Here is an 11,158-nt window from a genome sequence, read left to right on the forward strand (position 1 = left end):
AAAAAAAAAAAAAGAAGTTGAGGAAAATGGTTCATTAATTCAAATACTATTTTCAAGTAAGCCTTGCTGATTCATTCTTACCCTTTACCCAAAGATAGTTGTATTTAAAACAGCATTAAGTTGCTTTGATTACAGCTCTGACATGTAGCACAATGTAAGTGTATAAATTATTATTTATGTCTTTTTCCCCTAATCATTACGAAACTTTCTAAATTCTAGACTCTTCAGTGGAAGAATTACAACATCTGTCACAAAGAAACTTACTTAGCTTCTTTCCACTAATAACTGAATGCCTCGGGTCAATCTGGTGTTTAGGTAAGAAAGGTTGTTTTGTATATAATGTTCTCTTTTTTTTTTTTTTTTTTTGGAGACAGGGTCTCCCTGTCACCCTAGCTAGAGTGCAGTGGCATCATCATAGCTCACTGCAACCTCAAACTCCTGGGCTCACGAGATCCTCCAACCTCAACCTCCCAGAGTGCTAGGATTACAGGCGTAAGCCACCATGCCAGGCCCATAAAGTTCTGACTGAAACATTCTCCCTACCAGTTATTCTGACTACTTCAGGTCTCAGTTTAGAAGCCTTTTCCTGCCCAAAGACTTGTCTAACCAAGTCTGGGTTTTTGGGCCATTCAACGTGCTCTCACAGCATCTTGCACCACTCTCTCCCCATCACACCCACCCCAAACACTAATATAGTCCATTTGTCAGTTTCCCCCAGGAAGTAGATTGTGAGTACAGAGCCAAAAAGAGCAGGGTTTATCTTGTTTTCATTTGTATTCCCAGTTCTAAACACAGTGCTTGGCACATAGTAAGCATTCAAAAGTTGGAGTGAAATAATTTTTTAAAGTTTAAGAAAAGTGGATTCTGAGCAAAATAGATGGTATAGTTATTTGGCTACCACACTCAATTCTCCTTCTCATTCTCTTGCAACGCTAGAACTGTCCAATCACATTACCACTTATGAGCAGTTTAAATCTAATATACCTTTTGAAAGTAAGGGCTAGACAATTATAAATACTATGACCTCTCTGAGACTACTGTCCTGACTTTGGCGTTGCCACCTTGCATAATTATAAAGATAATCTTAGGAGTAAGGTCGCTCTGACACTCACTTTAGCAACTGAGCAACCACAAGCTTAGAGAAGCCAGCAACATTACTAAACTCAGGGCACCTAGGTCCATTTGACTTCCAAGTCCCCAAATCTTTTTTTACTAGGCATGCTATTTAGGCTAAAGACAATGAATTGTACAATTGTCCTTTAAACCTGGCCAAACAGGAAAAAGTGTACAGGAGATTAGGTAAATAATTACTTCTTAACTGGGCCTTGAAAAACATGGTTTTGGGCCCTAGAAAATTAGTTAGTTGTGAGGGATTCATGAAAATTTTGCATTTTCCTCCTTTCAAGGTCACTAGTCAGATAAAATATATTTTGTATTAATATCGGTCAATTTTTTCTTGGTACACACTAATATTTAATAACCAGTAACATTTATCAAGTGCTTACTATGTGCCAGGCTATATGTACACCAGTTACATTATTTCATTTCATCCTCCCCACAACTCTGTGAGGTAGGTATTACAGCCACTTTTCTGATAAGGAAACAGATTCTGAGAAGTTAAGAGACTCTAAGATCACATAGCTCATAAGAGGAAGAGACAGAATTGGAAGTGGGGTTTGTCTGCTATTAAAAACCTAGTTGCTTAACCAGATCATGGGCATTGATATTTTGGTCAATATTTAACTAGATAACTAGAGAATGCAGAACAGCTAGAGACAGTGCAACACCCAGTAAAAATAAAACAAAAACACAGATTTGGAATTAAATTCTTATTAGGGAAATGCTTTTACCCTTGTAATTCAAATTGGTAATGTACTGATACTTATATGTATCAGAAACAGAGCTGAGGAAATATTAGCAAGAGAGAAGTAAATCTTTATGCATCAAACTTTGCGATAAATTAACAATTCCAGTTCAAATGGGTTTCTAAAACAACGAATTAATGAGACAACAGCCATCACAGATCTATGCGCCCTAAGAAGCCTGAGTTCTTACAAGGAGTAGTTTGTGTCCAGTATTTGCGCATAAAGAAAGAAAACTTTTTCTGCTGCGCTAATTGTGCTAAAGTAGCACAAATGGGCAAGACATTTATGGGCAGGTCTCCCAGTTATTCCAAGTCCATTGAAGTTAGGCCTCACTTCAGCTCCAGCACACATGAATGACTCAATATAAACTTTAGCAAACTTCTGTAGAGTCCAGAAGACTTTAATCTGTTTTTATGAAAATGGCTGAATCTTCAACGTTATGCTTGTTTTAACTAGCAAAAATCTAGATCCAGTGCTTTAATTTTAATAAGTGCTTCTGCTTTAATTTTACTTCGGTGTTCCTAGTAGTGGTCCATTTAGCAAACTAAAGACCTCCACATTTAGGGTCTCACGATGCACACAAATGCAAGATGACCTAAGGTCACTGAGAAGCTTCGCAATGCCCGCCTGGCTACTCCAGCGCGAGCGGCTACTTCCCTGCGGGGACCAGCCCACACACCACGGCCCGGGGTCCCCGCAGGCCTCCCCCTCCCACTCCTTGTACAAAGACCGCTCCTGTCTCCGCACGCCTGCTCCGGAGGGGGAAGCGGCCGCATATCTAGAGATCCCCGACAGGAAACAGAAGCGCGGGGCAGGACTGGCGCTCGCTCCGCACAGGTGGCTCAGGCGTGGGAACTCGAACCTCTCCACGTCCAGCCCTGCCCCGGCAGAGCGGGCCCAGGCGCGAGGGAGGGGCCCGGCTCGCCCACGTGCCTGCTGTGCTCACCTGAAAGCAGAGTGGGTCCCGTGCGCAGCGTCCGGACGGCGCCCGCCCCCAGCCGCCAGGGCCGCGGCGGGCAGGGCGCGGCGGGCGCCGAAGCCGAGCGCAGGCTGCAGGCCACAGCCCGCACGTTCCGCGCCGCTCGCAGCGCCATGTTCGCAGGGTACTGAGGGTCGCGGCGCAGCGCCTCGGCCACCCGGACCAGAGGGGTAGTGTGGGGTCGGGCCAGGGGGCGGGGCCCGTGCAGGGGAAGGGGGCGGGCCTGGCAGAGCCTGGTTGGACAAAGCTCGGGGGGGCGGAGATGGCGCGATGGCGGATAGGGCGACGCGCGAGAGGGGCGTGGACATGCGGACGAGCCTGAAGCCCGGATGAGGCAGCACCGAGGGGCGGGGACTAGCGCTGCGGGCCGCCGGGAGAAGGGGGCGGGGCCTTGCCCCAGGCGTCGGTTCTCAGCTAGTGAAAGTGCCGGGTCAGCGGCTCCAGGGTCCAGCCGGCCTGCGGGGTGTGCCGAGGGCTACGTAATCACCGTCGCCAGGAGGATGGCTCCAGGCAGGGATGGCTTTGCTGGGCCGGCATATTCTCTTGCCAGTGAGCTGTGGGTTACTGGGGAGGCAGGGCGCCCAGTCCAGTTAAAGGATGCAGTCCTGCTACAGAGAATCGAGGTCACCCAGGGCTGGACTCGGCCAAGTCCAGCCCAGAATCATTACAGCCGCAGATGGTCGTTGGGCGTTGCCAAAGTCGCGCAGACCCACATGCAGTTCTTCTGACTTTTTGAAATACTGAAAACAGCGAGGAGCCCACTTTATTACCTTACAGAAGGGGACAGGCATTATCAAGAAGCTTATAGAGAGGAAAGGGCTTATCTAAGGGTCAGGAGTGGCTTGATGGATACTGGACCAGAGCCAGTCTCTAATGCAGGAGTGTTCAAAAGGCAGAGAGTTGAGACCCAGAGTGGACAGTTCCTTGCTTAATCACCCAGCCCCGTGACCAAAGCCTTCCGAGAAAAGTCAAAGTCATCATCCTGCTCCAAGAAGTCAGAAGAAAAATTAGGTTCTGGGAAGACTTCACCTTCAACACAGATTTTATGGAGCGGGCATGAGTCAGCAAGGAAACAATAGTGTGAAAAACACCTCAAACTCCACACCTTCAGTACCACAGGGTGGGTACTTCGGAGTGTGTGTGTTTGGGGGTCCCATATGTTGTTGCACTGAGCTTCATCCTGCTTGTGAATTTAGGATTGCCAGCACATCTGCGCAGCAGCTTGCAAGGGCTGTCATGCACCATTGTCCTTTGAGGAGATAGTCACCATCTGTTGAGCCCTTGCTATGTGCCTGGCACTTGCACATCTTATCTTTTTAATCCTCTCCAAAACCCTTTCTGGTAGGCATTACACTCATCTCATAAATGCAGCGCCGAAGGCTCAGAAAGGTTGAGGAACTAGCCCAGGAGTGGAATGGAGGAGACATTTTACACCTTAAGTAGCTCCTAGATGGCAGTAGTAGGACTTAACCTCTAGGCTGACTAAGCAGCTGCTCTTAAACTCTGTTCTTGCCTCTGTCTGAGGTGCTGACTGGATTACACTGGTCTACTCTAAACTCCAGATCTTGGCTACCTTCTATAATGTCACTACTTGTATCATGTCACAATTATATAAAACAAATGATTTTATATAATGGAAATGGATTACCATTACTAAGACACATCAGGATTTACCTTGTGGTGGCTACCGGTGGCCTTTCCAGAGGTCATGTGGGAGAGAGGGGCAAGTATCTACCTGAAGGAGAGCGGGTTTCTCTTGGCAAAGAGGAAAGCATAGAATGGATTAGGGGCAGGGAACCTATAGTATCTGCTGCAGTGGACGTGTGAGGAGGAGGGACGAGACAGGGTGAGCTAGAAAACATGCTGAAAGCTTGCCCCCTGTACACTCATCTGGAGTGACACTTGGAAGCCCTTTATTATCTAGACTTGTGGTTCTCAGAATTTAGAGCATGGTTATCAAGTCTGACTGCCCCAGAAATCACCTGAGGAGCTTAAACAACACCTGGGGCCCAAGCCCAACGATTCTGATGTATTGGGATGAAGTCTGGTGACTCTGGCATGCAGCCAAAGTTGAAAACCACTGGTGAAGATTAATAATTCCCAAAGTATCATCTAAGGAACCCTAGCCCTGAGTGGGGTGCTTCAGTACCTGATACCTTGGTCAGAGGAATTTGGGAATCATTATACACTTCATCTCTCATGCTCAGGGAGACTCTATAGCACACCCCCCACACTGAACATTGAAAACCCTGACAATTTCATGCTAAAGAACCTGTGTAAGCAAACTTTATAACCTACCTTTATTTGATTCAGAAACTTTTTTGGGAGGATGACACTTTTAGGGGATTGAATTGCGCCCCGCAAAGAGATATGTCAAAGTCCTAAGCCCCAGTACTTCAGAATATGACCATATTGGGAAATAGAGTTCTTGCAGATGTAATCAGTTAAGATGAGGCCACACTGGAGTAAGCTGGGCCCTACTCCAACAGGACTGGTGTCCTGATAAGAAGAGAAGAGACAGGGAGGAGAAGAACACGTGACAAGACGGGAGTGATGCTTCTGCCAGCTGAGGAACACCGAGGCTTGCTTGCGGTGGCCCAGAGCTGGAAGAGGCAAGAAGGATCCCTCCCTCGAGCCCTCGGAGGGCACTTGGCCCTGCCAACATCGTGATTTCAGACTTCCAGGCTCCAGAACTGGGAGAGAATACACTTCTCATATTTTAAGCCACCCAGTTCTTGATACTTTGTTCCAGGGAATCTAATACATCATCCATTCGCATCTCTCAGTTGGACACAGTTCAAGAAGCCCTGAATTAGAATAATTTAAAAGCAACCCCTGATCAACCAAAAACATGAAATAATTATTCTGTACAGATTTTTTCTCCCAAGCTCCATACAATATTTGTTTTATTTCTAGGAGGAAATTTGAACAAACAGGCTCTCAACAGTAGTGGCGATTCTGTTTATGTCTGTATTATTCTAATGGTTTTACTTGCTGGGCTTGGTAACTCTTCTGTAGACACAAGACATGCGACCTGGAGAGACTGTAGAATCACTGGTGAGCATAGGCAGGAGGCTGTGGCCTTCCCCACCCAGAGATGGTGGTGGACAAACAGCTTAGACCTTGGGCAAAGCTCGTGCGGGCTCAGGGGACCGAGCCTGGGACAGCGACTCGGGCTGCTCACTGCTGCTTTGAGGCTCTTCTCTTTTATATTTAATGCCCAGGAAACTGAGTATTTTCATCAGCAGCAAGTCTGCAATCTCTCCTTCTTCCGACAGCTGCAAGAGAGAAGGAATCAAGCGATGAATGTAGAACCCTCCTTTCTGGGGGCTTTTCTAAGGGGAAACAATGCTTTTCTTGTCCAATTTGATCCCAGCCTAAGGTCACTCCACTATTCAGAGTCGTTTTGGGTTGGGATGGCCTCCAAGGAACCCCAAGGGTGTGTGCTTCCTCCTTTATCCTCAGTGGGCTCCCTCCTCCCCTCTGCCGAGAATGCCTGGGTTTTGGGGGCAACGCTTGCATTCCCAGAGCTTTGGCTGGGCTGCCGAATCTGAATTTAGGCAGCGCTGATAGCATGTGAACCCACTTCTGAGATGACTGCCACCTGTTTCCCTCTAGGGCAAAGTGTCACTAGTGGCTCTTTCTTTTGTTCTTTCTTGTTCCTTCTGCTTTCCCGGTTTGTCTCCGGGCCTAGCCCCTAGGGAATTTAAAATTAAACTGCTGTTTCTCTCCAGGTTTCCCATGCTTCTCAACCATAGATAGATAGATAGATTTAAAGCAAAGAATAAACAATTTCTAGGAAACAGGAATGGCTGACCACACATAAAGGCCGTAGGTACCAAAATGTCACATTCAGAAAACTGGTCAGAAAACGCACTCTACCATCCCCACAGAGGCTGTTAAGAATTTATGTACAAGAGCCCTTGCACTTCATTGCAGGGGAAATAAAACGGTGCAGCTGCCTTGGAAGATGATATGGCAGTTCCTCAAACAAACACAGAGTCACCGAATGGCCCGGAAATTTCACTTCTAGGTATATGCCCAAGAGAAGTGAAAACATATGTCCACACAAAAGGTTTTACACGAATGTTCATAGCAGCATTATTTATAATGGCCCAACTATGGAAACCACCCAAATGCCCATCAACTAAGAAACACATTTGTGTTCTATCCACACAGGGGAATATTATTCAGCCATAAAAAGAATGACATACTGATACGTGCTATGGCGTGGATGGATCTTGAAAACATGACACTAAGTGCAAGAAGCCAGACAGAGGCCACATATCGTATGGTCTCCTTTATAGGAAACATCCAGACATGAAGTATGGGGAGTGACTATTAATGGGTATGACACTTCATTTTGGGGTGATTAAAATGTTCTGGAATTAGATAGTAGTGATGGTTGCACAACTCTGGGCATATACTAAAAAACACTAAATTGTACACTTCAAAATGGCTAATTTTATAGTATGAATTATATCTTCATTTTAAAAAAGAATTTGTGTGAAACGGATGAGTTCAGTCTTCTGCCAGAAGGAGCCCACTCTGCGAAAGTAATTGCCACTAAAGATGTCCATCTAATTGCCTGTGACCCCCACCTCCAAATTAAGGTACAGTTTGAGCGTGGATATCAGACCAAGCAATGCTCTCTGCTTCCCAGCTAAGGTGAAAATGTTTCCCAAACACTACAGAATCGTTTTCAACATGTCAGAACTTTGCAGGGCGAGTGCACTGCGGTGTAATATGAAATGTATTTGGTCTTTGTCCCTGGTTCCTTTTCCTGAGTGTCAGGAGTGTCTTTTACTATTCAGAATGAGCCCTTTTTGCTCCCACCAGATGTTATGTTAATGAGGTGACTTAGGGTGGGGCCCCTAGATGGCCTCAGGGTGGGGCTGGTCACCAAAAGATCCTCAGATACTCACATCCCGGATATAAAATAGTGTAGTATTTGCATATAATCTAAACCATCCTCCCGTTTATTTATTTATTTTTGTTATTTTTAGAGACAAGTTCTCTCTCTGTCGCCTAGGCTAGAAGTATAGTACTGCAATCCTAGCTCACTGTAACCTCAAATCCTGGCCTCAAGTGAGCCTCCTGCCTGAGCCTCCTGACTAGCTGGGACTACAGGTATGCACCACCACACCCAGCTAATTTTTAAAAATTTTTTGTAGAGATGAGGGTCTCACTATGTTGTCCAGGCTAGTCTTGAACTCCTGGCCTCTAGCCTAATGTTGGCACACAGGCACTCAAAAATTTTTGGATTTTGGAGCATTTTGAATTTCTGATTTTCAAATTAGGGATACCCAACCTGTATAAACACCCAGCTGGTGTCCGTTGGAGAGCTGCTTGGTGCATAGGGAAAAATCCCTGCAAATCTGGTCACAAAAATGTTTTTTGTGCTGAATGAGAGTATAGTAGGAAAAAAAAAACCAGTTTGTATTTTCCTTTTCAGGCACAGATCCAGGACACACACATTACACGTGTGCCAATGACCATCAGCAACAGACGAGGGGCCATCATTCTTTCTTCCTGTGGTCAGTAATTTCCTGGCTTCCAGAAAAATACCTCTCTCTTTAAAATGATCCTTTAACATGGTGGAGTACAGAACCTTTATATAATGTTTTGCAATTTGGAAAAACAGCACCATCAAATCACTGCTCTTGGACAGAAATGAACAAATCAAGGGATAGTGTTAGGAGGGTTTCTTTGTTAGATGTGCAGATTTAAGGAATCTTCCAGCTGGGAAGAGAAGGGTGAGCTGAGGAATAGGTCATCCTTAACACAACCACACCTCCGGCAGAGGAGGGGAAAAAACTACATTGAAATGGAACAGACCCAGGTTCAGATCCCACCTTCACTACTTTCTAGCTCTGTGGTCCTCGGTCCATGATTTCAACTCTCTGAGTCTCAGTGTGCTTCTCTGTAAGACGTGGGTAATTATATCTATTTCACTGAGCTGTTTGGCGAATCAAATAAAATGCTATATGTGAAGCCTTTAGCACAACTCCCATTGTGAAGACAGCCTTCTGTAAGTGGCACTGGTGGTTGTTATTAATCCACAGTCAAGGCCCAGCACAGCAGCTCACGCCGGTAATCCTAGCACTCTGGGAGGCCGAGGTGGGAGGATCGCTTGAGCTCAGGAGTTCGAGACCAGCCTGAGCAAGAACGAGACCCCACCTCTACTAAAAATAGAAAAAATTAGCCAGGCAAATAAAAATAGAAACAAAAAATTAGCCAGGCGTGGTGGTGAGTGCCTGTAGTCCCAGTTACTCGGGTACTAGGGAAGCTGAGGCAGGAGGATCGCTTGAGCCCAGGAGTTTGAGGTTGCTGTGAGCGAGGCTGACGCCACGGCACTCTAGCCCAGGTGACAGAGTGAGACTCTGTCTCAAAAAAACGAAACAAAACAAAAAAAACAATCCACAGTCAAGTTCACATTTCCTTCTTCCTGCAGGGAGCGTGGTGGGAGACAGTCTTCCGTGGGTGGAAGGTTGACGCAGGTGTCCAGCTTGCTGCTGTCTGAGCCCCACCGATGAAGGTCGAGGGTTCAGAGCACAGTGCCTTAGGACCTCTTGACCTTGGCTATACATTAAAATCACCTGGGGAGATTCCAAAAATACCAATGCCTGGATCATTCCCCCAGAGATTCTGTTTGTATTGGCCTCGGGTGGGGCAGCAGTGGTTTCCCAAAGGCCCCCAGGGATTCCAGTTTGCAGCCAGGGCTGAGAACCCCTGGGGTAGTGAACAGAGTCCCAAACTGGGAATCAGGTTCTGGTCCCTGCTCTCCCGCTCACTTGCTTGTGATCTTGGGGGAATTCATTTCCTCCTTCAGTGCCTCGGTTTCCCCTCCTGTGAAATGAGGGCTTTGAGCTACAGTGGTCTGTCAAGTCCCTCTAAAGTCTGAGGCCGCTCCACCAGCCTCTTCTTCGTTCAAGGTCGATGGCTGAGGAAGAACAGCCCCGAGGGACTCACCTGATGGCATTTTTGCTCCTCGCTGAAGGCCACCAGGATGACAGAGATAAAGAGATTCAGCACCACAAACGTCATGAAAACGATGCAGGACCCAATGAGGAAGGAGCCGAGTACTGGGCTGTAGTCCAGGACCTGCCAGGAGGAAAGCTAGGGCCATCCCGTGTCCTGTGTCCTGGGGGCCACCTCCCCTCACTGGTCCTCAGTCCGCAGAGCCTGGAGTGGGAAGGGCCTGGGGGCTGAGGTACGGGCACCTGTGGGCAGGGTCCCAGGGCCCAGGTGGGCTCCAGCACGGGGCTGTCTGTCTAGAGGAGGGGAACAGGCCCGGGGCCCCAGGGATGGCATGGGGGTCCACGCCCCCACCCTGTTACCTCCTCATAGTTGAAGACTCCTAGCTGAAGGCTGATCAGCGTTTCTGCCGCATCAAAGAGGGTTTTGTAGGAACGGAGTTTCCAACCAAATATTAAGTTTGACTGTCATGGAAAGAGTCCTCATGATTAGGGAAAGAAGCCGTGAAGCCCCCCAGAGCCTGTTGTTCGACAGTAGAGTCAGTGATCTGTGTCAGCCACCCCTTTGGCCTGGCCTGAGAAAACCGTCCGTACCTATGGGAGCACGCGCGTGGGTATGTGTACACAGCTGGTTCTGCATGGGATGCGTGTGCTTCTCTCTGTGGGCATGTGTGTGCAAGGTCGCATGCATGTGCCTATGTGCGAGTGTGCGTGTGTACTTCTGTGGGCATCGGCACCTGCATATGTGCACGCGTGTGTGCGTGTGTGCGTGTGTGTGTGTGTGTGTTGTGCTCTGGAAGTGCCTGCCCGGATGACCTCATCCGGGACCTTTGCTATGTTCCCAGCCTGTCTTGTGCTGCAGCTACCACAGGAGAGGGTGCTCAGGCAGTCACCTGCTAAGCCACTGCTGTGTTCCCTAGATGGCTCCCCAAAGACTCAGCAATGAAGCTGGACTCTCAGAGGCCTCTTTGCTCTAGTGGAGTTGGGCTGGATGGACAATGGGGTTCCTCTACCACAACAGCCCTCCCCCGAGACTTTCTTAGGCCTGTGGTGTCAGAAGGAGGCCCAGCACCGCCTGGCTCTGAGTTGGTGACTTCTGGTCCTAGGGGATGCTGCAATGTCCCTGCAGCCCCTGCACCCCCCCACCAAGTAGCCTTGGCTTCCATGGAGATCAGCCCTGAGGTTTTCCCAAAGGAGCCACTTACTGCAATGGAGTATGCCAGGAGCATGGTGAGGATGACAATGATAAAGCCTGAAATGTCACCCCAGGCACGGCGTAGGGCTGATGTGATCATGTTCATTTTGGGATTCAACCTGAGCAGATGCCAGAGCTTCAC

At 47.8% G+C, this 11,158-nt stretch overlaps 2 protein-coding genes across 2 annotated transcripts in view; both read right to left on the bottom strand.

Moving 5' to 3' along the window:
• Positions 1-3,022, bottom strand: part of GCSH (glycine cleavage system protein H (aminomethyl carrier)) — a 37,492-nt gene extending 34,470 nt beyond the window's left edge. The window contains exon 1 of the mRNA XM_012648176.1: positions 2,812-3,022. Coding sequence (XP_012503630.1) covers positions 2,812-2,959 — 148 coding nt within the window. The 5' untranslated portion in view covers positions 2,960-3,022. The remainder of the gene's footprint in view (positions 1-2,811) is intronic.
• A 2,938-nt stretch (positions 3,023-5,960) lies between these two features.
• PKD1L2 (polycystic kidney disease 1-like 2) overlaps positions 5,961-11,158 on the bottom strand; it is a 104,376-nt gene continuing 99,178 nt past the window's right edge. The window contains exons 42-45 of the mRNA XM_012648177.1: positions 11,027-11,152; positions 10,185-10,286; positions 9,817-9,948; positions 5,961-6,122 (exon numbers count right to left, since the gene is read on the bottom strand). Of these exons, the coding sequence (XP_012503631.1) occupies positions 5,961-6,122; positions 9,817-9,948; positions 10,185-10,286; positions 11,027-11,152 (522 nt within the window). The remainder of the gene's footprint in view (positions 6,123-9,816; positions 9,949-10,184; positions 10,287-11,026; positions 11,153-11,158) is intronic.

This window comes from Propithecus coquereli, unplaced genomic scaffold (genome assembly GCF_000956105.1).
Source record: "Propithecus coquereli isolate 6110/MARCELLA unplaced genomic scaffold, Pcoq_1.0 Scaffold280, whole genome shotgun sequence".
Taxonomy (NCBI): Eukaryota; Metazoa; Chordata; class Mammalia; order Primates; family Indriidae; genus Propithecus; species Propithecus coquereli.